The 26,172-nt window shown below is 40.4% G+C and overlaps 2 protein-coding genes across 3 annotated transcripts in view; one reads left to right on the plus strand and one right to left on the minus strand.

Moving 5' to 3' along the window:
* Sdccag8 (SHH signaling and ciliogenesis regulator SDCCAG8) overlaps positions 1-4,747 on the plus strand; it is a 195,394-nt gene extending 190,647 nt beyond the window's left edge. Inside the window, exon 18 of the mRNA XM_051186391.1 lies at positions 4,425-4,747. Coding sequence (XP_051042348.1) covers positions 4,425-4,454 — 30 coding nt within the window. The 3' untranslated portion in view covers positions 4,455-4,747. The remainder of the gene's footprint in view (positions 1-4,424) is intronic.
* Positions 4,748-6,493: 1,746 nt separating this feature from the next.
* Akt3 (AKT serine/threonine kinase 3) overlaps positions 6,494-26,172 on the minus strand; it is a 218,029-nt gene continuing 198,350 nt past the window's right edge. For both annotated transcript variants that reach the window (XM_051186382.1, XM_051186383.1), the window contains 2 exons: positions 16,237-16,339; positions 6,494-9,838 (listed from right to left, as the gene is read on the minus strand). In XM_051186382.1, the coding sequence (XP_051042339.1) occupies positions 9,753-9,838; positions 16,237-16,339 (189 nt within the window). In that variant the 3' untranslated portion in view covers positions 6,494-9,752. The remainder of the gene's footprint in view (positions 9,839-16,236; positions 16,340-26,172) is intronic.

Raw genomic sequence — 26,172 nt, forward strand, 5'->3', positions numbered from 1 at the left:
TGTCAGTGGTTAATCAGTTGGCCCTATGACTTTTAAACATTCTTGGCAGTGTATGTACTTTCTAATTTGATTTAAAGTTGTGCATGGATCCAGCAGCCATATGTGATTATATTCAAGATCATTGACATTATCTCATTACATCAGAGGACTCATTGAATAGAGTTGAAAACAGGCATGAGAGGCAGATTCTAGGGGAAGAGAGGCCTGCTTGTAACTAGCAGACACAGGATGGAAGCTGGAGATGGGCAGCTCAAGTGAGAATATGGCCCAGACCCATGGGTTGGTAGGGAGCTGGTAGCCAGAGTGAGGATCTAGAGGTGGTCACTCTTAATATGTCCCTCCTTGAGCACAGGGGCTTTGCCTAGCCAACTTCAGGGCCCACACACAGTTAACTACCTGCAAGACAGATGGTGTCTTATGATCATAACAGAAAATACACCAAATAAAACAAATTACAAAGCCTCCTCCTAAACCAGGATTTTTTGGAAAGAATTCTAAATAGATGAAAACAAACAATTTGATTTCAACCAAATTGTTGTTTTTTTGTTTTTATCCTGATTTTCACCCGAATTGTCAGTCTTAAAAATAAACACTGATACATTCCCAGAAAATATTTTTCAAATAAAAACTGACTCTGTTAAAGTTTGCCCTGATTCTTTCAAAACTGTGTACAAGACACTGTCAACCAAAGTGACTTGCATATTTTTTTAAATCAACTTGAACATATGCAGCTAAGATGTCACTAACTCCCTGCTGCTGGGTGTTTTTGGAGAATGACATAAGACCCCGGGCTGCATTTCTAACAGAAGGGTTTACAACCCTCACAGAAACGTCCCCAAGCAGCTGAAACAGCATGCACTTAGCTTAGTTGTTCATCTAGGCGCCGTGTGTGTCAGTAATACTGAAAAGCACACCAGGCTCCATCTAAGGCTCCTTTTGTCCAGGAATGTGTACTTCCAGAATAGGAACAGTGGATGAAAAATGCTGAAATTTATATTGCTATTGATGCATTCATTCCTCTATTGCTTTCTGAGTCAGGCATTACATTTAGCAATATAAATTCACAATCAAGGGAGCTAAATATTTTAATCCAATTAGACAAGTGAACAAAACACTGAATATTACATGCAGTGGAGATAAGTGCTTCTTGCCTTTAAAAGACTGTAATTTCGTCACGTTGCAACCCCAAATGTCAATGCTGTCTTCCTTTTTAACGCTTTCTTTCAAGCATGATGCAAGCAGAGGTCCCACTCTATGTTGTCAGTGACACTGTGTGTCCTTTGGGAATTCTTCAAATTTATTTCCCATAGAAAACAGACACCCGCTCCTATACAGAGCACGTGCTAAAGAGTCAGAAACATACACTTTGATTCTGGAGCAGCTCTGGTGAATGGCTCTGTTAGAAGACACCCTGCAGACCCTCCTACAAGAGTACAGGCATCCCTGGCCTGCCCAGAGCTGCCTCCATCACATGGGAGTTCTACCTTGTCCACAGAGGTTTAGCCTCTTCATCCTTTCTCCTTTCTCCTTGCTCTGGCTTCTGCAGAGTAAGGTCACATGCCTGGGGTCAGATCTTAGCTCTGTACCTCTGCACCTCAAATACAGGGTAGGTCCCATTTGGAGCCCAGTCCAGGTGCTACTGAAGTTCACAGAGTCACTGTCAAACATCACAGGAGAATCATAGGGCCACTAGAGAAGTTATTTCATATCCTCCCAGATAGATGGAGGAATATGGCCCAAAGAAGATATGATGTAATGGGAGAGCAGAGTACATGAGTGTCCCATAGCACTGTGAGGAAAGCAAGCCACAAAGAGGAGCCTGGGGCCTGGGTGTCCTTCTGTCACCTCAGAACAAGCTTGGAAAGGACCACTGAGAAAGTGTCCACCCTTTTAAAAGTAGAGGCAGAGATAAAAAAAAGAGTGTTTTAAGTCATAGCCATATAGGATAAAGATCACAAAGAAAGCCAGAGAGAATGTTTACTTGAAGGGCTATAGGACATTGGCGTGAAAGGGCAGAGAGATCTGTGGACCAGTCACTTAGGAGACTGAGGTAAGGCCAGTCTGGACCATGTAGTGAGAAGACCTGCCTCAATAGAAAGGAAGAGAAACAAGTGGAAATAGCAGCCCATACTACAAAGCTAGTAGAATCTGCCCAACATCAGGAAGAGGTGGGGACCCTAAAGCATGGTCAACTGGGCACCAGTTTGGGTCACCCCATGCAACTCCCAAGTCTACAGTAAACAACAGAAATAAGTTAGGCATTAACCCAAGGTTTGGGGAAAAGTCTGTGATAGAAGTTAGCAGTGGTAAGAAGCACATGAGTCAGGAACATAAGGCTGCAGCCAGGAAAGCAAAGGGTGTCTCATCTACTCCCAGGACAGTCACAGATCCAGGAGGGACACAGGTGAGGTGGCAGGAGGGGGAAATGGCTGTCAAAGGCTCAAGCTGTAGTTCCAAACTGAAAACATCCCCTACACACATCTCTTGTGGACTGAGGCCACAGCGGCTGTGGTGTTGAGGACAGAAATACGCATCAGTAACCCTGACAAGTGATAGCAGACATGTCGGACAGTGATAGTACTTACACTTTTGTGTCTCTGGGTAACTGTGCAAAGTTCAGCAGCACTGGAACATATCACTCTAGGAGACAGTGTGGCAGTGACTCACTCAGGCCAGAATACAAGGCCTAAAAACTATGTTCAGTGGCAGTTAGGATGCAGAGTGTCTCCCAAATAGAGCCTCTGACATGACAGGAGAGGAACAGCCCCCTTTGCTCCAGGAGCAGGTAACTTCATGTATTCCTGTTCTGCCTCACACTGTGTCATCACAGGAGATTGTCCCTAGTCAGATGAGCATGCCAAGAGTCAATAGGAAGCCCAGTGATGACACATCACTAGATGACCTTGGCGCCACAGTCACTCAAAAGACTGAGAAATAATAAAGACCCTGCTGCAAATTCCACTCCGCCACAGGGGTCTATGCCACTGTCTGCACTACAGCAGGGATTTTCTGTCCAAGTGCATTCACTCCTGTCTTCTGAAATGTACCCATCATGATTTGTGCTAATCCTTGTTCAGTCACCCACTTTCTTGGGTTAGAAGCTCTAGTATCTAGGGACCCAGTATACCAAGCAACCTGTCCTGTCTAGGTATCCTCAGAGCACTGGGGAGGACATCCCAGCAAGTCACTCCAAACCAGGGTCTGCTTGCTCAGTGACAGTTGGTGTCAGCTCTAATGGTGACCTCTGTCTCCTGATTACAGTTGGTGGCAGGATTTGGTGTGATAGACAGATGCCCCAAGACCCTGTGTGGAGGAGTCTGAGAACAGAGCTCTCGCACGCTCAGATAAGCGCCTCATCTCTAATCTATGCTGTTCTGCACTGACCTTGCCTTTTGTGGGAGCATTCGCTGGTTAATTAAAATTCACTACCATGCTATTCACACATGGTAACATCAACCTGAAATGCACACATAACCTTTCCCAGGGAGAGAGAAAGGGAGGGGGAGGAAAGAAAGAAAAAGAGAGAGACAGAGAGGAAGGGAGAGGAGGATATAGATGGAAAGAAGGAAGGAAGGAAGGAAGGAAGGAAGGAAGGAAGGAAGGAAGGAAGGGAAAGAAGGAGGAACGAGTATTTCTAATATGTCTTAATCAGGCTTCCAACTTAGAAATCCCCAGCACATTTTCCTGGCTTCCACCAGGTATTCACTGGAGCTGTGCTCCAACATCCTGGCCCAGTGAAAACCACAGACAGCCCTCCTTGGACTCACAGAGCACTGTAGCTGGTCGTCTTCCACTGAAGGCACTGCAGGACTAGGGAGACATCTGGTATACCTAGTGTGGCATGAGCTTGTGTACAAGGTCAGTGTAGTCATTGAGCAGTGATATTCAGCATTTTCCCAACCCTTGGTTCTCTCCATACCAGTGACTGCAAAATTTTAGAAATGAGACCTCAGTATTAGAGTGTCAGTATGTAAAAATGCATCTATCTGTGTTACCAGACACTGCAGGTAACAGGCTCTTTTGTGTTAGTCCATATAGACTTTGTCTGACATCCTAATTCCCCCTGCTTTAAAGCCCAATGTAATTTCAGATCTGCTTTCTAACAAATAGTTAGGTCCACAGTCATAATGTCAACTGTCCTTAGGTAGAGGAATACACAGGCCTGGATTAAAGGCAGCTTTCAGAAGGAAAGCTTTGGAGGTACATAACTTGATACTTGCAACATGAAACAGATTTTCTTTGGTCTCTGGTGGCAAGGAGTGAGGCACAAACTTTCAGTGCAGTTGGCTAAATTTATTTGCACACTTTTAGCAACAGAAACCTTTGCTTTAAAACTTCAGTAATAACAGCTGACCAAACTAGCAAATGAGAAAACAATACCCGTGATCTATTTAAACTTACTTTTTATTATCATTTTTTTCCAGTTACCCAGCATGCCACAATCTGATTGCTGACCTGGATGAAACAGAGTGAAATAAATGATTTACAAAGAGATATTTACATTCATCTGATTTGTACTTAATGTGCTACAGTGCACCGAAACCTCCCCAGGGAGACACCACCTGGGACTGCGGGGGGCTGGTCATCATGCCATGGTTCTGTCCCTGCGCTACAGACAGGGAGTGCTTCAGCATGAACTGGCTCGGGCTAGTTGGAGTGTGCTCAAAAAAGCTTCAAGTCACTGAATTATGTTGTCTCTATTCTAGAGTATGCACAGGATTAATAAAATGACCTCTCAAGCCTTGAATTGTTCAGTTTCCTTTTCGTTTTGTAGCAGTGACAAACAAAATACACCAAAGGCACATGTTTGAAGTCAGCCAAAGTGTACTGAAGACCACCTCTCCTGCTGCTGTTCACTGTTCTTCCCCTTTGCAATAGAAAGATTATGTATACCTGGACACCTTTAGCCAGCATCCAGTATTTACCATCGTACTGTCTGCACTCGGGGGAAGCACTCTGCATTATTCTTTTCCGTTCTCTGAACAACACAAAACAGCCCCTACCCCCAAAAAAAGGCATCTTTGGCTCGATGGTGTCAGATTTTAGTCTTCAATAGCAGTATTTGAGAGGAGCCTAAAAACAAATGTATGTGAAATTAGAAAATTTACTTAACAGTATATCAAATATCTGTACACAGATCATATTTTTTGTCTAAAATAGTATTTCTACTATACAGTCAAGCCCTCAAATGCTTTAAAGGAATACATATGGACACTGGAAGGTCTGGGGTATAGCTCAGTGGTAAAACATTTGCCCAATGTGTGAGGCCCTGAGTTCCTTCCCCAGCACCACACACACACACACACACACACACACACACACACACACACACACACCAAAAACAAAACAAAACAAAAAAACAAAACAACAAAAAAAAAAAACCCCTAGATGCTGAGATGGTCATGGTGTTTGAGGGTAGGATGAAACATTAGGGCAAGGAAGGCTGCATGGTGGGACAAGCCCAACCTCCTCTCCTTTCCCAGCCAGCAACCCACCAGCCCAGAGCTCTCAACAGAGGCCTGGTTCCTACATACTCAGCCCGCCCCTCACAATCATGCAGCTCAGGCCATGGAGGGGGTGGCATGACAGTGCATGGCTATCCTCATCTCTGGGGCATGTCAAAGGTGCAAGCCTCAAACAGAACTTTTATTCAGAGTCAGATGTTTCTGGTTTCATCAAATATTCTAGACATAAAGCTGTCAAGTATTTTAACTGTCCTCACTTCTATTTTATGTATACCATGAATAAATTATACAATATTCTAAAAATAGCACCTTTAAAGAGTTATAGAGGTCACTTTATTTCAGCCTCCTGGATCTGTCAACCCCAGTTGATTTTGAGGACAGCACATGTAAAAATGTCCCCAAATTTGGCTGTAAGAAATACACATGCATGCCTGACAAACTGGTCCCAAAAGTCATGCCTCTCTCTCTGCTGAACCACAAGAACAAAACCAAATTCTACGATTATAGTTTATGAGGTAAAATCAGAAATGCGCCCCATCTAAAATTTACTCAATGTAATTCAAACATTCTGGCCATTGATTACTCATGTCTAAGTTATAAACTTCCATGAAGGTTTAAAGATACACTTGAAAAGGAAGTGTGTCCAGCAGTATGTTATCAGGAAGACATTAGTGATAAGCTACATTCCTTAAGAAGTCTGGGTCCACACCTTTTCTTAAGACCTTTGGATCAGTCTGCAACTTATTCTGTCTCTGGTATCCTGGCACCTTGAGACCTAGAGCTATGGTCAGTGACCCCACTCCTAGTTCTACATTAGTCTGTATGCTATGGCATTTTGCTTACATAAAAAATAACCTCATATGTGGTTTCACTCTAAGAGGGAATTTACATACTTTCCTGTCACACCTCCATGTACAGGGTTGGTTAATACCATTTGGGGCTATAAACATTTTTTTTTTTTTCAGAAAGAACAAACTAGTTTTCTGAAATTACAGAGCCATATCCAACAACAACCAACAACAAAGGAGTAGCATATTGATACAGGGCTTTATTTACTCTGTCTGTACGAAGGAAGTAATGTATGCCCCTACCAGATGCCTGTGAGATGCTAAGGGTGTACAGTGTACAGAGCCAGTTTTTTGTAGTCATTTCATATGTAAGAAAACGAACGTCTGTAGTGTGACCAGCAATGATAATGATACAGCATCTAGGTTCATAGCTGTGTCTGCTCCAAACCCTTAATCAGGTGACCACATCTTGTATGGATCTAGCAGAAGAACTACGAAAGTCAAAATATGTCACAAACTACAAATCTACAGGTAGGTGACTCGATGACCAATTCAGAGGTTTTCTTTTTTATTTAAATAAATACTTTACATTTCATGCTTGCCTGTAATGCACTACCAGGAGCAAGCTAAGGGAACTGGGATGTAGACAGTACAGACAGTAGCAGCAAAGTGTGTACACTGAGGTGTGGTAGAGACCCTGCAGTTAGTGAGGGAAGGAGAAGCATGTGGCCCCTGTGAGAACAGTCAGGCATGGGAAATGGAAACAATACTGGAATAATGCTATGTTGTTAGTGTAGAAAGCAAAGCTGTGAGCAATCCTGCCAGCAATCTGAGCAGAAGTGGCCAGATCCCTCCAAGACAGCCCTGTATGATGACAAGAGGTCAAGCTCGAGCTTTTAGGAGGTGGGATCACAAAGCCAGAACTGCATCCAGACATAAAAATTCCACATTTCAAGCCATCTCAATTTTGCCCAAATCCTCAGCTTAGGTATAGGTATCTCCTCCACACTATTCTACTTCTGCCATTTAACTGACTTCTGGGATTACAAGGAAAAAGTTCTCAAAATCAAAGCCAAGAATACACCTGCTGTGACACGCAGGGAGCCTGGGATGGGAAGAGAAAGCCCTCGAATGGCTGGGGACCAAAGGCCAGGTGTGAGGAGTGGCCAGCCTGAGGCATGGTCAGTGCCCTCTCATTAATCTTTAGAAAGTGCCCTTGGCCAAGGTCATGAAGTCACCTTAAGACTTGGGAGGAGAGACAGAACAAAAGAAGCTGTGTGCTTAGTGTATAGTGTCTGCTCCCTCTGAGGGATAAATGCTCTGAACATCTCCCAGGCTCAGCTTTATTTTCTTCCTCTCACATTTCTTTCTTACAAAACAGATGCAGGATAACTTAAAGGACATACCATCTAATCTACTTTTTCCTGCCAATATGAAACATTCAACATAATCCTAAGTAGGAAAAAGACTACAGATGTAAGAATGAACATCTGTTTAACTTCCCACTCCATACTAAGGATAAACTCACTCACGTAGAAACATGAAAAATCAGGACAAAATCTATGTCCGAATCCATCTTAGCTGCCTTAGTAAATGACCTTTCTGTCCCAGCAGTCCCAGCGGCTAGCCACTGCCAGCAGCGGCTCTGCTTCCCCAAGTCTGAGCCTAGAGGCTAAGACATCTGCATGAGAACATGACTTCCTACTCAAAAAGACAATGCAGGAACACTGCTATGTCACACTGTAGTCTTCCATTTGGGAGCTGTCAGTAACTAGAATACATCTCCATGATCACTCTTGGAGCAGATGCCCTCCTGCTTGCTGCAAGAAAGGCTTTGATCCTTGCACTTCATAGTCTGCTTTGGAAAATGTCAGCTCCTAGCACCAAAGGGTTTAATCTGAAGATCATCATTAATGAAGGAGAAAGATGAGGTTTGCATACATGTCCCCTCTCAGTGAGAAATGTTTGGGATTGGGAGACATGAGTATGTACAGAAAGAAAAGCAAGAGGTGTTTTGTTTTGTTGTTTTCCCTGATGGCTTGATTCAGTAATGAATGTACCTTGATAAGAATAAACACACCAGTTTCTTATCCATTGCTACCTACTGTGTAAATATCTGTGATGTGTTCATTTTGCCAAGTAAAGTTCATTTCTTATCATCATTTGGGTCTCAGCTTTCTCCATTACTGTATGCCAGGCCATACTCACACATCCACTCAAGTGAGCAACCATCAACATCCATTTGCTCCATCAACCCCTTGGCATTGGGTAGTTGGAGATTTTCTCATTTCGGCACCAAGGGGTTAATTACAGCATCTTTTCTCTCATAGCCAGATTCTAACCAATGGATATAATTCCAGAGCCTTACCAATTTTTTGTACAAAGGAGAAAAAGTGCATGATTCTAATGGGTGTGTACATTCCTTGCACATGGTTCAAAAGAAACCGCAGTCAATGTCCTGTGAGTTGGAGCTGCATTTGCTAACATGACAATACAATTCTTATCACTAAAAAATAAATACTACTGTAATATAAACAAAATCATAAAAGGACATTCAAAGTTTTAACATCTGATAAGAGCTAATTCACCTATAACTGAAAGTAAAACTTCAAAACTGATAAGGCAAACACCTGTTCACCTTGGCGTATAGATTTTGGTGACAGCAGGATCATTATACTGTCTACATTCTTCAGCCATCAGAGGTGATAAATATCAAGAAGGGGAAAAGGTTGCCAAGCCCAGGGGAAAAATACTCTCTGGTACAACGTAGATCCTAAGACCCTTTAGGTGACTCTGCACCTGCAGTGCTTGGTGGAATGCCGTCCATTTGCCCATGAAGTCTGGGCACCCATGTGACACTGGGCTTCCTCCACAATAACCAGCAGGAATTAAAAACATGTGTATCTCATCAGCTCTTCCGTCCTCTCAATGCTTCCTAAGGATTTTCTGCCAAATATCAGTGGTATGCAACTTATGCACTGATCAGACATGTATGCTAAACTCTTACATACACATACCACCACCCTTCAACAATTGCTTGTTCAGAAATATAAACTAAATCTTCTTAGTCTAATTAGTTCTTGCTGTATCTTCTAGAAAGTTAAAAATGTACCTAGAATCTGTGTATCTCATCTAGCCTTTACTGCTAGGGAGAAACAAAAACCGAAAGAAGATGACAATTGATGCACAAATGAACAATGGGCTCATGACTCCCAAAGATTGTAAAATTACTTCTGAAAATTGCTATAATAGTAAGACAGTAGCAGCAACAGCATGAGACCTTAGACTGAGATACAATTTCATGCAAAAACAAAAACTGGAGTGTCTGTGTATATGTTTTCATGTGGGTGAAAGGTGGTGAGGGTGAAGACCCTTGGCTGGTCAGGGATGTCAGAAGTGGCCCTGCTATCTGTAAGAGCGAGGACTGGTGGAGATGTCCAGGAATCATTCTCAAGTGACAAAATATAAGATGACAGTGTAGAAACAGAATGAAAGACACTTATTCTCGTCCACTTGCAGAGTAGGAAAACTGAGGGAAATGTGGCCGCCGCTCATTGTCCATGCAGTCCATGCCATCTTCATCATCTGTGGGCAACAAACAGCTACTGTCATTTATGTATTGCAGTACTATCTCTGGACAATATACTACAGGTACAATAAATCATAAACTTTTCCATAAAATTTAGTTTTTTTTCTAAATGCACATGATCTACAAAGAAATAACATTATAAATCATCTTTAAAACATCAAAATGTCAAGATTCAATACTTGTTTGGAAAATGTTACTAAAAAAACCAGAATCATGCATTTCAGGAACATATGCAGTTCTAAATTTTAAGTCACAGAATTCTACACAATTTAGGTCTTCAAAGTGCTTGCATTTTTTTCTTCCTGGTGACCTAGTAAGACTGTAAACTAATCCAAGTAATATTAGTCATTAGTTACCATCGATTAACTCACTACTCTCAATTTTCCTGTGATAAAATTTTAGAATAAAGAGAAGATGAAAGAAAAGGACAACATTCAAGTTCTGGTTCATCAGGGACATGGGATTTGCAAGACATGAGCAGCATGTACGAGCTCAGCCCTTTCTTTATTTCTATTTTGCTGTATGTAAAGGCCAGAAAGGACTGTGCCTCCTCCCCCCCCCCCCAAATGTTGTGTTGTAAGAATGCACAGTCACAGAGCTCTTCCTCGGGTGTGCAGAGCACTAGCAGGCTCCACCTAAGCCACTCTTGCTCATCTCCAAAGTCCTCTGCATATTATCCTGTAATCAAGATGAACACATCAGTACAACCTTTGAAATAACAAATTGTCTTTATTTTATTTATTTATTTAGTGTGTGTGTGTGTGTGTGTGTGTGTGTGTGTGTATGAAACATAAGTGCAAGTATCCTCAGATTTGAGAAGAAGCGATAATCCCCTCTATGCAACTGTATGCTGGTCAGTTTCTTGTCAGTTTGGTATAAGCTGAAGTCATTTGGGAGGAGGAAATCTTCACTGAGAAAATGTTTCCATCAGATGTACATAGGAAGGTCCAGCCCACACTGGGTGATGTCACCCCTGGGCTGGTAGTCCTGGGTTATATAAAAAGGCAAGTTGAGTAAGCCATAGGGAGCCATCCAGGAAGCTGCTTCTCTGTGGCATCAGCTCCTGCCACCAGATTCTTGCCTTATGCGCCTGTCTTGACTTTCTTTAATGATGGGCTGTGATCAGGACATGTAAGCCAAAAAAGTTGATTTTGGCCCTGGTTTTCATCATAACAGTATAAACAAATTAAAGCACTGGAGTTAGAGGTTGTGAACCCCCCAATGTGGGACTAGGAACTAAACCCAGGTCCCCTATAAGAGTAGCAAGTGCTGTTAATTGTTGGGACATCATCTCTCACCAGCATTACAACCATTATTTTCAAGCAAAATATTCCCACATCCTCAACCCCATTAAAGAAAGATATTTCCATTCTTCTTATTTCCCAGTCTCCCTAAGGTGCATTGATTAGGTATAATAACAGCAACAACAGAGGTTATACTGCTGTACCCTGTAAGGAGCACGGTTTTTCCTCCTGCCTCCTGGTCTTGTCCTGGTCTTGTCCTGCCGCCGCGCCAGCCCCAATTAACACACAGAGACTCTATTTGATTGGCCCGGTTACTTGTTTCTTATCGGCTAGCTCTGTCTTTAATTATTAACCCATTTTTGTTGATCTATGTATTTTTACATGGCCTTCTCTTACCGGGGAGGCGGCTGGCGTCCAGCTCTCTCCAGACTCTCCATCTTGACTCCTCCTTCCTACTTCCTATTTCCTCCTTGTCTCCTAGTCCCTCCTATCTTCCTTTCCTATTGGCCAACAGTGCTTTATTTATTAACCAGTATGAGAAACATATATACATAATGGCATCTCCCATCAGTACCCCATAAAAGGCTCTTCTTTCATCTGAAAAATCAATGGTTTTGTTTCTTTGTGTTTTTGTTTCCCCTTTACATTCCCTTCTTAATGCACAGGGACAGCAGAAGTTAAACTAAATTGCCATTAGCCTACAGTTTCCAGCTTAAATGTACCACAAACTGTTACTGCAGCAGGTAAAAACACAGCACATACAGTTTGTGTCCGACACTGCATAAATTCCCCTCTGCAAACAGACCACTACCTTGCCAGCAGCTGGGCAGCAGCAATTTTAGGTAGTGTTGAGATAGAGGGAAATCTCTGATTACTTAGAAAATATGGGTTCATAACTAAGTCAATCCCATGCATCTTCTAGATCAAGTTCTTCAGCTGTCTGAAGATTGGGAGGTGTTGGAGGGGTTGGAGATATCCACTGTTGACTCAGACAGCATAAAATCTCTCCAGGAAAGTCAGTTGAAGTTATAATATTCCAATTCTGACATGTGCCAATCACATCTGAAAAGTCATTTTTCCCACTAAAAGCTTTATTTTTCAGTGTTTCTGCACAGCAAACCTGGAGCAAGATCCAGACACTATGTGTGAGAAAGCTACTCTAGGTGACAGGGGCTGCTCTAGCTCCTGGCTGTAACCAGACCTTGTCCTAAGCCCAGAAGGGTTTTACATGGAGTGGGAGGGAACACTGCTGGGTGTTTCCAGAGAATTAAAATGGCCTTCACTGTAACTTCATATTACAGACCACAATTCTGAATAGGAACAGATCTGAATCTATAATCTGGTTGTGAGGCCCCAACATTTCCATTATTCTTTAAAGCTACCCACTCCAGCTCTTGGTCCATCAGGGTTGATCACAATGAGGCTGGCTCTTTGACCTTGTCCAACTGAGATAGGATAGCAGTGACTCCATGGACACCTATGATGTCCTGGCAGGAGGCTGCAGTGGAGGGAACTGGAGGACCTTGAAGGTACAATGATAACAACAATGAGCACACACTACACTAAAATCACCAACTCTGCCATTTAGCATCCAAGCAGCCTTGGCCACCTGGTTTTCTCAGAACATTTAACAAATGTAATTTAACAAATGTAGTAAAAGTGACCAGATCTCTTTCAAAGAAATTTCCTTTTCTGTGAGAGGAAAACATAGGACACTGATGGATGTAATGAAAGACAACACATTCTAAATCTGTTCAATTAATTAACACCAGTTAGGACAATCTGGCACATTGCTACAGCTGTTTGTAGGAAATGGAACATTTTGCTTTCTTTCTTAACTACTGATTTATTCTCAAAAATAATTAAAATTTTTTGATTTACAAAACCAAGGTGGCAAGTGGGAAGACAACTGCTAACAAATGGCATTTCTATGGACTTCTGAACCAAATCTTGGTGTGTGAGCTGTAACAAGGCTACCAGGAAAACAAACAAACAAACAAACAAAACTACTCTGTTACTCTGTGTAATAATGGTTTGTTGTCTCTTTTCTCTTCTCATAACAGAAACCTAGAATTTATGAACTGCCAAAATTAAAGCTCTTGCCTTGGTCCTTACAACCAAGAACTTCAGTTAATAACCACTGGAACCTGTCCCCTTGAACAAGAAGCTAGGGCAGAGAGAGGTATGGCCATCCTCTCACTTGCCTTTCCATCCTAAAAATTCTGAATGAGACAAGAGGAGGCCAAGCTGTATGCTCTCCCTATTCCCAGTCTATGGCATAGCCTGTCAGGCATGGACCACACCGACTGGGCTCTTGTTACTGTACTGTCTCTAGGACCAGCAGCAAAACGAAGCCTTACTCTACTTCTGATGCCCACAGAAGTCAGATTTCCACAGGCTATAATAACACCCACCTTAGAAATTATGCTAACCTAAGGGCTTTCTGTGCAGTCCTATCACTCTGGAAAGGAACTCATCATCTTTCAAAGACACTGAGGCTTATGTAACATGGCCTACTCTTGTGGATTAATGGAGGTGAGGAAACAGTTAAAGTTAAATTCTAGAAGCAGAGCATATAAAGCCTCTTCTCTTCAACATTTCAGTATCGTTTCAGAGGTTTAGGAACTCATTTAGGGACTGAGAAATAAACATATAAATTCTCATCAGGACAGCTGCCATAAGTTAAAGAGTTCCAAATATGAAGACAGGAGGAGTTAAGATGTCCTGGTCCATGACTCCTGAGGCAAGCTAATCGTGAAACAGTGGCTGACTAACCACAAGAGTATCTTTTAATAGTTTCTAATTTCACTTGACCGAGACTCCATAGAATTTTAAATTAATTTTGCTACTATCTTTTTCGTCTTACATTTCTTCATGCTCATTCCACTTAGTTAGGGATTTACTATATTGGACTTTTCATGTAGATCATTCGGGCCAGTTAATCAGGTCACTCAAGCTTGGAGTCATCTAGAGACTTTCTTTAAGAGCTGGCTTGTCAGGCACACAGCAGAGGAACATGGGCTCTAGAGCTCTAGAGATTGTCACAGAATCCCCTAGGCTTCCTTGTCAAGCAGATAGTTGAAACATCATATCTCAGAACTAGTAAGTAGCAGAGGCAGGACATGAAGCAGGCTCCCCAGCTTGGAGCCTATGTTTTCACATTTTCTAGCTTGCAAATAGGGCTTTTACTTTTAACTTTCTGAAGTGAACTATCTACTTGTGATTCATTTCCAAGCCCTACCTATTTCTATTTTTTCCAAAATCACATATTCCACCGTCTTAAAAAGAATGTTCAAATGCCAAAACTTCTGTTTAAGAAAAGCAGCATCTTGAAAAAGCTGAGACTGAGGGCAGGGATGTCATGAATCAAGCATGCAAAGGCCCGGGCATATTATTTTCTGGAGGTCGAGGTGTAAGGATCCTGAGTTCCAGACCAGGCTAGGCTTGTGAGATTCCCTCCAACCTACTTTCCAAAAAGACAGCAAGATATTCCTATCCCAATATAGACCATGGATGCCAACTAGGAAAAAAGGAAGCCCAGATATCCACAAACAACTGAACTATGCTAAGAGCATGGTTTCTTCCTGACCTAACTGTTCCAGGCCCCAGTCATATTTTATGTTCCCTTGTTTAATAAATACTTATTAAGTATCTATCCTGGGATAGACATCCATCCTGGGACCTGTGACAGTTAATAAGTCACAAGAACCTTTCTCTTAGTACTTTTATGTTACACTGACATAAACAGATTAACAATTACCAAGAAAAGTAGCAAATAAAGGCATCATCAACACAGAAGCATTACAGCAGAATGTAGCTTATTAATTAAGAGTCCTTGGACTAGGACATCAAAGGTAGTTCTCTGGGTGAGAATGTGGATATATGCTGAAAAGGGAAGTCAGCAGAGAGCCTTACTCTGGGGAATGACAGTCTGCAAACAAGCAGCCTTAGATCCAAATGGCAGAGCCCAGCAAGAACTCAGGGCAGGCACGTCTCTTGGTCTGTTCAGACACTCAATGGTGCTTCCCAGCATTTTGAAAAATTATATTGCTATAACCCATCCTGGAACCAAAGACCATGGCCTCTTCTCATAACTTCTACTCAGATAACCCTTAACCAATAGCCTGCAACTCCACAGGCTTTTGAATAGTCTCTAACTTCCTAGTGATCCTAAAAGTCTACTTTATATGTGGCTCACTTTAGAATGTGGGCATCTTGAGTACTTGGCTGATCTGGCTGTGTGTGACACTGGGCTTCAAAGTCTCCACTTATAAGATTTAAAGCATTTCTTGGTGAATCTAAAGGCACAAAAGAGCCAGAAGTGCACATATGCAGGCACAGACATTTCCCCTCGGGGCATGTGTTCTCCTGAGTGCAGGGCCATGGACCCCAGATGAGTCCTAGTTTGTGTTTCAACAATAAAATTAGTCACCCATGACCAGTATGGGAATAGAATTTCATTTTCTTTTCATTTTCTTTTTCCTCACAGACATTCAGTATATATGAGCAGAACCAACCAATAGCAGAGAAAAATGTACAAACAAAGGAAAAGAAAGAAAGAAATGCTAAAGGATGCTAAACATGTATGCCTGGGATTCTTTTAGCTTCCCAAATATCACCTCAAAACTCTACCTTATCCTCCTGTTTCATCAAAACCTGTTTATGGCATTTCTTGGAGTACAAGGCATACATTAATGCATATGGAATGACATGAAATGGTTTATGAACACACAGCCTAACACATTTCTAATTTAAAGTATTGCATAAAAATAACCAACTACATTGTGTTTAAAGATATTACTGTTTAAGGGAAACCTAGTTTTAAAAGTAAAGTTAAAAACACCTATGGAAGGAGGAGATAAAACTAGCATAATGTTGAAGATACGCTGTGAGGAAACAAGGTCTGGAATAGGGAATGCTCCCAGCAGGCAGCAAAGCACTGCTAAAACATCAGTAAGTGAGGAAGAAATAAGTCTGTAATTTGACCTCTAACTGTCCTACGCAGGGCTGTTCCTCTGCCTGCTGATCTGCTATTCCTACACAGGGAGCTCCAAATTCTTAACAGAAATGGAATAAAAGTCACATGATTTTGAAGACGGCTCTTTTTGATTATTTTAGAAAGTTATCAACTGCCTAATAGATTCACTTACATTTTTCAGGTGGTGTTATTGTAATAGTTTGAGCTGTAAATTCTTCATCAAAATATCTGGTATCTGTCTCAGATGTTACTTGAGGCTTAAAAGGAGGTACAAGCTGAAAGAAAAAAGAATACTGTCAATATATTTCAATTCAGGAAAACTTACTTTTAGTATATAACTAGAGAGCAAACAATGAAATGAAGACCGAGTCACAGGTAGACAGGTGCTTGGCTTTCTCTGTCAATAGTCTAAAGACAGAATGGTAAGATCTTGGTTATCCCGCTAAAAATTGATTATGTGAAACAGAACACTGGGAAAGTCATAAACCACTTTGACAGGAGAAAACTTACACAATTTGTTGTAATTATTTGCTGGTATAGAGCAGGGGTAGAGGGCTGTCATAAGGATGTTGGCCACTAGGGGAGATGGTGGTTCTTTCCAGGGCAGCAAGAACAAAACCTTGCTCACTACCCTTTCCTTCTTTCCTGGCATTTGGCTCAATCAGTTAATATTAAAAATAAATAAATATTAGGTAAAGTTGGTGGTACACTCCTATAATCTCAGAAGGCTGAGGCACGAAGATCACAAGTCCAAGCCCAATTGAGGTGCATAGTGTGAGAGCCTGTTTTAAAACCAACAACCCAACTTATCAACAAATAAAAGCAAAAGCCAATTTAACACAGCTGTTCTATAAAAGCACAGATCGCAATCCTCCTTTATAATTTGTAAAGAATTCTTTTTTGGGACAGACATTGATGACTACCTTTGCCTTAGAAGCAGAATTCTTAGCAATCTCTGGAGTTCATGAAAAACTGCATCCGCAGCTTTCACTCCCTCCTTATAAGTGATGTGTCCAGAAGGCAGTCTGAAAGGCAGTCTGAAGTAACTATGCTAGCAATGACAGAGCTAGGCTGAGTTTAAGTGGGTCCCAAAATTGGAACAGGGTGTGAAGGAATCCTGAGGTGGATGAAAGGTACAGAAGCCTTATCCATACTACCTGTACTGGCTGTGAGTGAACACCACAGTGACAGGGTTCTCACTTGTCAGAGCTCTGACCCCAAAGAGCAAGCGACACACATGGGCTTCCTTTTGAAAACAAGATGCTCAGTCCCAGAGCAGATGAGTCTCACCAGAACACAGTGTAATTCTTACAGGGATAGGAAAATGAGAAACAAGGTGAAGAAATTAGCATGTTCTGCTAAAATCTTAAAAAATAGACACACAATTGGATTGAGAAAAGTGTGTTGCCCTTATTCTCACCAAATCTCCATTAAGATTCTATTTTTTAAAGTTGGAAGATGAGGTCTGACTTCAGTCACAATGAAAGCAAACACAAGAAAAATCTGAACCAGATTTAGTGGTACATACATATAATTCAGCATCAGGAGATAGAAGTATGAAAACTGAGTCTGAGGCCAGCCTGGGCTACAGGGCAAGTTCCAGGCCATTCTGGGCTACACAGAGACCCTGTCTCACAGAAAAAAAGACTGTATTTAAGTGCAGCTTTCAAAGAGGTAACAGCATTAAAGTGGCTTAAGTCTCTATAAAAAGAGGGAATTTGGACACACAAGGAAATACATGAACTAAGGAAAGACCTAATCAAAACCCAGGGAAGGCTAAGACAATGTAAGCCAAAGAAATTGATCTTTGACTTGTAACAGTATTTCTCTCTCTCTCTCTCTCTCTCTCTCTCTCTCTCTCTCTCCTTTATTTCTTCCTTAAACAAACAAACAAACAAACAAAAACCACCCTCTTAGTCTGTGGCATTTTGTAATGGTAATCCTAGTAAACTGCAAATAGTGTCATACCATCTTAGTTTTTCTATAGGTACCTCTTTCAAAATACTCCTGTATCAGTTGGCACAGTGTGATGCCCCCTCTTTAAAAATGGTAAGCACAAGCCAATCAGAAGCACCTAACTATAAATTAATTGTATGTGCTAACTCAGTAAAGAGCAACCATATTATTAGAATATGAATTTAATATACTTTACCAACAAGCGCATTATACTTCACACAGATCTTTCTTTGAAAGTGATTGTGTCTTTAGAAAATTTTCTAAATGATCAAAACAGTAAGGTCAAGATTATGGGCTACTACAGTATGGATCTAGAAAGTTGTCAGAAATCCATGTGATAAAGGCCTCGATTTCAGAGTTGATGAACTTTTAAGAGATGGAGCCTAGCTTTGTCTTAGAAGAGCATGCTCTTGAAGGTGACTATAGAGCTATAGTTTCCTCCTTGTATTTCTCCTTCATCACTGCCGTAAGTGAACAGCTTGTCCCACCATGATGTGCCATCTGTCCTACTACAAGCCCAATAGAAATGGGACCCATCAGTGCTATATGGAAACTTCCAAAACTGTGAGTCAAATAAGCCTGTCCTCTCTTTGTGCTCTCTTGATTATTCTGTTATTATAACAGTCAGTTAACATGTGTTCAAGACATTGACTTCAGTTGATTGAAAAGACATGCTTAGAGCTGGGTTTACCTGTACAAATTCAAGTATATTTAGGAAATGTTAGGGAAATTATGTCCCCTTAAATTCTTTCCACATCGCTCTTCCATCAAACCATACACCAACATTCACTATCTTTCTCAAATTAAATATTTATGTTTCTTTACAGGCTAAGTAGAGGAATACTTTTGAAAGACACAGTCCATATTTCCACCTGGGCTGGGAATACAACATCAGTGTAGGACTAAGATCTTTGAAAGTCAGTCTCCTCAGACTTTCTTCATCATCAAATCACTTGTGACTACTATGTACCTATATGTTTAGGTTTTTTGTTTGTTTGTTTGTTTGTTTTCTATTTTCAGGCTGTGATGCTTAAGAAATTAAGAGTATTACCTGGCTTTTTTTTGTGATAGACCATGATTATAGTGTCATAGCTGCCTCACAACCCATGGCAATCTTAATCTTTATGTGCTAACATATATGAATCAAAATACTGGAACATAGACATTTACCACAAAAATGTGTAGCACTCTTAGATTTAGTAATCTATTACTGTATTTTTATCTCTTAAAAGCAATATGATATAGTAGCTAATCTTATGTAGGAATTCTGGTTTATTTTATCCCTGTTTCTCTTTAAAAAACAAAATCACTTTATGGTTTGTGTATGTATATGTATATGTACCGGAAAAAGGAAGCATAAGGAAAATATATACATAAAAAGAATCCATCTATGGAATATATATTTAACTATGTTAGATGCAAAGCATTCTTGACATAAACCTAGAAATTTGATTGTGAGCCTAGCCTTTAACAGCTGAGCCATCTCTCCAGCCCAATATAAACCTAGAAAACTGAAATAAGTATATTTCATTGCTCTGTAACCATATAATATTAATTGAAGTTCACATGTCTGACCTTAATTCTATGTAAAACATATCAAGGGGCTCAAGGTCTATCTCATATTTATTTACCATAAATATTCATATGCCATAGACTAGACCCACCAAAGTGGATATTTTAGCTACACCAAGTATTGCATGCAAGTTAAATCCAAAGAAAGAAGAAAACAAGAAATTAGAACAGAAATAATGAATATAAAATAGACAACTGAGAAAATAAAACCAAAAGCCAAAACTTAATAATAAAAAACAAAACAAAACAAAAAAACAAACAAAAACCTAATAGGATGGATCTACTTGTTGTTGAATAAATGCATTTCTACCAGTTTTTATAGCATTTTAAGTGGCTCTTCACATAGAGATGTTGTAATCTGATATAAAATTTTTTTTAACTAAAAATTATACTACTGATATTTACACCTGAAACACGTCACTTATCACATTTGATATCTCTGTACTGACATCTACTCCAAGCTACAACACTGCATCCAGTTTGGACTGCTCTGACACTTGGCTATTAATTATGATTTCCCCCCCCCCAGATTTTATTTTAGGTGAAGTTGTTATAAAAAACAATCTATATATATTTTGTCCACAGGCATTTCTTAAAGCTTATGCTATTTACATTTTATGGAATAACCAGTTAGTTTTGACAGCTGTCTGTATTCTTTTATATCCTACACAAAATGTCTCATGACCAAAAGAAGGCAGTAATTATGATGTTTAATCATGAGAATGTCTAGTACATATTTGGAATGCATCTTTCTTTGATGCATCTTTAAATATGAGCCACCATTTGAGTGTGATAAGAAAAACATCAATTTGACAATACTTAGAAAGCTGTTTTTAGCTCTCATTTCTCTCTTGGTGTTCCTGTTACATGAAGACAATCACAGTCAATAACATCTGGATAATTGGTTTCAGTCATTCAACTCTTCAACTACAAATTATAACTGGATACTAGAATATCCTGCTTGACTCAAAAAGTCCCATTACAACATATGTACAATATTTCACCAAAGAGTTTGAAACATGTTGCAATAATCTATTCTAAAAATAATCTCCATTCTTATGTTTTTGGTTGTGAGCCTAGCCTTTAACGGCTGAGCCATCTCTCTAGCCCAATAATCTCCATTCTTGACCATGCATGTTTCCCAATATTTAGTACCATTCATCTGCATTCTTGTTCTTCATTTCAAATCTTCATTTCCCACCCACTTTATCCTCCTTTTCTTCCTATAGAGAAAATCCATCTATACTCTGACTCCCTAAGTCACATTCTTTACTGTTTGCTCTCAAATGTTGGTTCCTTAGACAATTTTTTCTTGAATTAAACACTCTTCCTCTTGCCTTTCTCTTTATACTTTTAGACTAAAACTAGTTCCTATTTCTTTTCTTCTTCTCCTCCTCTTTCTTCTTCATCATCTTCTTTTTTTTTAAATATAATTGTTAGCCAATGGTTCAGGCATTTTACTGGCTAGCTCTCCCTTATAAATTAATCCATTTCTATTAATCTATGTATTATCAGGAGGCTGTGACTTACCAGTGATGCTCTGGCATGTTACTCCTTCGGTGGCTACAGGGCATCTCCCTGACTCCACCTTCTTTCTTTCCATAACTGTTTGAATTTTCAGCACAGCTATATTTTGCCTGGCCTCTGGTCAAAACAGCTTTATTCATCAACCAATAAAAGCAATACATATTTATAGCACACAGAATGACATCTCATATCAGTCTTCCCACATACAAAAAGCTCCTCAGTTGTTTCTTATCTGTGTCCAGCATAGGACCTCAGACCTTCTCTGGGAAATACCGTTTTTCCCAGTAGACCATAAAGCTCAGATGGGTGTGTGCAATCTCTGAACCAAATTTATTGACAATCTCCAGACTTTCCCAGAACTGTAAGTACCTGTCTCTATTATCATCTGGAGAGACAGACTTGAAATATCAGATAATAAACATTTTCCTTACAAAATACAAACTTGGTGTCAATAGCTTCAGAACCTTTAGTCACTCAAGGATAAGAGCTAATTTTAAACTTGCTAGATGATATAAAGGTGTGCACCCGCATAGGTCTTCTTGAATAGTCTGTGCTTTTATGCTCTTTAGTTCTCTTTGCAAATCCTTGGTATTTTTCTTATTTAAATTAGAAACAATCTTATTTTATATATCAATTCCAGTTCCCTCTTCCTCCCATTCTCCCATGCCCTCCACTGACCCCCATCCCATTCCTCTTCTCAGGATAAGACAGCCTTTCTACCTCCCTGCTGTTGTTGTGGTCTGTCAAGTTCTCTTGGCCTTAGCCAAAACTGGGTGTATCAGCGTTGCTGTGAGACCTAGGGTGACTGTCGGTGGCTTGCTGTTTCTGTCCTTGCTGCACCTTTTGGAAGTTGCCCATCTGCACTTCCTGTCTACCCTAGTATCGTTATTTTCCTTCTCAGGTTTTGATGAGGTTGAAGATTAAACTATCACAACTATTACTCTCTCTTCCTAGTTAGATATATTAGTTACTAGACTTACGTTTTCCAGCTTAGGACAACTCTATTGTAAACTCTGTTATGCCTTCACCCTAGGACTAGATATGTAGGTCATTTTGTTCTTGATTTTCCTTTTCTTAGAGCACACTTGTTATTCACTCTCTTGTATATAGTTTTGTATCAAGCCTAAATCTTTTCTTTAGACTAAAAAGGAAATTGTAGTGGGTTATTCACTTTGTCTCCTTCTGTGGCACTGACCACGCCCATTGGGGGGTGGAGCCAGGGGTGGAAGTGACCTGTGGAAGGAGGTCTGAGGAGGAGCCGGGGAATGCTCTCTTGCTGGAGGGTCGCAGAGAGGAGAGCAGCTGGTGGAACTTGCTGGTGTTCATCTGTCTAGGTTGTAAGTTATTTCTCCCTGAATAAACATCTATTTGGCCTATTTGATCCTTATTTAACTGCAATATCAAGTGTGAGGCCTTCTATGGGGGATCATCAAAATCTGTGCTATCATTTGGAGTAGGGCCTAGGCCCTTCCGTGTGTGTCTAGGCTGAAAGAGTATCCCTCTATGGAGAATGGGTTACCAATGTCTATTCATATACTAGGGATAAATGCCGTCCCATTACCAGGAGCTCCATGCACTGCCCAGGCCTCCTAACTGACACCCATGTGTAGGGGGCCTGGTTCTGTCCTATGCTGGTTTCCAAACTGTCAGTCTGGGCTCCATGAGCTCCCCCTTATTCAGGTCAGCATTTTCTTTGGTTTCCCTAGCATGGTCTTGACCCCTTTGCTCATCACTCCTCCATCTCCACAACTGGATTCCAAGAGTTCGGCTCAGTGTTTAGCTGTGGGTGTCTGCTTCTGCTACCATCAGTTATGACATGAAGGCTCTAGGATGGCATATAAGGTGGCCATCAATCTCATTTTAGGGGAAGGACCTTTAAGACAGCCCCTCCCCTATTGCTTAGATTCTTAGTTAGGGTCATCCTTCTAGATCTCTGGACATTTCCCTAGGCCAGATTTCTCTTTAAACCTATAATGGCTCCTTCTATTATAGTATCTCTTTTCTTGTTCTCCTCTGTTCTTCCCCCAATTCAATCTTCCTAGTCCCTCATCTCCCCCCTACTTCTTCTCCCCTTCCTTTTCTCCTAAGTTATCTATAGAATCCACACTTCCTTTTCCTTCCTTGATGCCTTCATTCTATTCTTCAAGGACCTGAAGTTAACATACATCATTGTCATGGTTTGACTATGAATGCCCCACATAGATTCATGTCTTTGAATGATCAGCCCATAGGGAGTAACATTAGAAGAAGGTATGGTCTTGTAGGTGTGGCTTGTTGGAGGAAGTGTGACATTGGAGGTAGGCTTTTTAGGTCTCAGATGCTCAAGCCACACCCCAGTGTGGCATTCTCTTCCCACTGCCTGAGGATCCTGATGTAGAACTCTCAGCTCCTTCTCTAGCACCAAGTCTGCCTGCATGCCACAATGTTTCCTGCCATGACGATAATGAACTATTACTCTGAAACTGTTAAGCTAGTCCCAATTAAATGTTTTCCTTTATAAGAGTTGCCATGGTCATGGTGTCTCTTCATAGCAACAGAATCCCACTAAGAAAGTCATTGAGACAGACATTTATAGGATTCTTTTCTAGCCTCTTCTCCCTATTGCTATACCAAGAAATCTTGAAAAGGTCTCTGGACTGCATGCAATTTCCTTCCACTACACAAAGGAGCAACACTGTAAAGAAGGTGTTCTATGTTAACAGGCACCTCCCCACTGTTGGCATCCAGTCTCCTTGTCTCTCTGGTCAGGCATGCCACTTATTACTGTTTCATCTTTCCTTAAACTATTCTTCCTTTCTTAAATGTCACATTTTGATTATTTTCAATATTATATTTCCTTTATATGAATGTTATCAAAGCCAGAAAGGTTAATGACTGCAGTATAGAGCTAAAGTCAGCCTTAGGACACAATAAAGAAAAACTCACAGAAAACACACCAGGTGGATGCATGGACCTATAGTAAATGGTGAGTTAATAGCATTTCTAATCACTTTTAAGCAGTACTGGTGAGAGTTTAGTGGTGTAGCCCTATGGTGGAGAGCTTAGATAGCAAGCACGCAGCCTTAACCCCAAACACTGCAAATATCAGAACATTTATCAATAAAGCAAAATTTATAATTATCATATATTGTGATGTTTATCATATGAAGGAAAAAACAAAACTTAGAAAATGGCAGCACAGAAATGGTGAAGGGAGGAAAAGCCTGCTGCAGAATATGGTGTAGTTACAGCTGAACGCAGACTGGGGGTGCAATACACACTGCAGAGTCTAGACAACCCCCATCAATAAAACAAGAGTGACAGCTAGTAAGATTATGACAGAGGTCAAATGAAACCAGAAATACGGAACAACTCACAAAAGAGGTAGGCAGAGGAAGTAAAAAAAAAAAAAAAAAAAAAAAAAAAAAAAGACAAACTAAAAATCAGCCAGACAACTCTATCAATAAATGAATTAATGAAGATAGCTATATATTATACTTCATTAACTCATATGTTATCCAGTGATTAAGAAAAAAAGCAAGAATAAACTACATGCTAAAACAGAATCTACTTATTTATAATGTAAACAGATAAAAGTAAACTGATGAGAAAAGACATATTATATACACACACAAACACACACCCGTATATTTAGTAAGAGAAAAACAATAACAAATCCCATGGATTAATTCATCGAGACACAACAACCCTAAATTTAAACATACACAGTCGACAGTGTGGACTAAAAACACAGGGAGGGGTTGGGAGTGCTGCTCTGTTGCAGGGCACTGGCTTGCACATGCAAAGATCTGGGTTTGAGCAGGCTCACTGCAAAAAAATTAGCAAACAAAACCAAAAGAGAAGCGCAAAATTGTGGCTGAAGATCTCAACAACTGCTTGTCAGTAACGGATAGTGCCAGTACATAGAAGAATGCTGATGGCACGGACTGCACCATCTGTCATCTTAACAGAACATGTGCCCCATACCCATAGAAGCATCTTGGTATAAACATGTTATAGGGTAAAAGCAGGCGGATCTGTTTTCTTCTTCTCCCCTCTGCTCTACCCCTGGTAATTTATTAAAGTTTTTCTTTTTTTTTTTTTTTTAATTTCTAAACTTTGTTATAAAAAATGTCACACAAAGAAGTCAAACAACAAAATTAACCAGACTCAAATGAACTACTATAGTTAGTTAGAATAGCCATGTGGTTCTTCCTCATCCCCTAATATTTAGCTGTTCTTTTTCTTCTTTCTAAATGTTATGTTAATAAAATAGTTAAAATATTTTATACATGAAAATGTACTTTAAAACAAAAAAGCAGACCCAGAAGTCTCCAGAGCAGTAGTTTTCAACCTTCTTATGTTTCAGCCCTTTCATAAAGCTCTGCATGCTGTGTGACCCCAAACATAAAGTTCTTTTTGTTGCTACTTCATAACTGTAATTTTGCTATTGTTATGAATCGTAACATAAATATTCGTGATTTCTGATGGTCTTAGATAACCCATGAAAGGACTTTTCAACCCCCAAAGGGGTTACAACCCACAGTTTAAAGGACTGTTGGCCTGAAGAAAACCTTTGTGCTTAATTAAGTATATATGTTAGTAAAAAAAGTTCTCAAAAACAACAAAGTAAACTCAAATGCAACAGAATGATGAAATAATCAAACAGGGTTAGTGATGCAGCACAGTGGCAGTGCACTTTCCTAGCACTTGGGTTCAAGGTCTCAACGCCCCCCCCAACACACACACACACACACACACACACACACACACACACACTAAAATCCCAAACAAACAAATGCACAATTGAGAAAAAGCAATAAAATCCAAATTAATTTGATTCTTTTAAAATCTAGGGCTGGGGGTTAGAGTGAAGACTCTGTGATCAAGAGCAGTTGCTCTTCTTGTAGAGGACTGGAGTTTGGTTCCCATGTTCCAAAACATACATAGCAGCTCACAACTGTCTGATACATTATGACCTCCATGGAAACTACACACCCATGGACACTGTACTACTACTACTACTACTCCACACACACACACACACACACACACACACACACACACACACACT

The sequence above is a fragment of the Phodopus roborovskii genome, unplaced genomic scaffold (genome assembly GCF_943737965.1).
Source record: "Phodopus roborovskii unplaced genomic scaffold, PHOROB, whole genome shotgun sequence".
Lineage (NCBI taxonomy): Eukaryota > Metazoa > Chordata > Mammalia > Rodentia > Cricetidae > Phodopus > Phodopus roborovskii.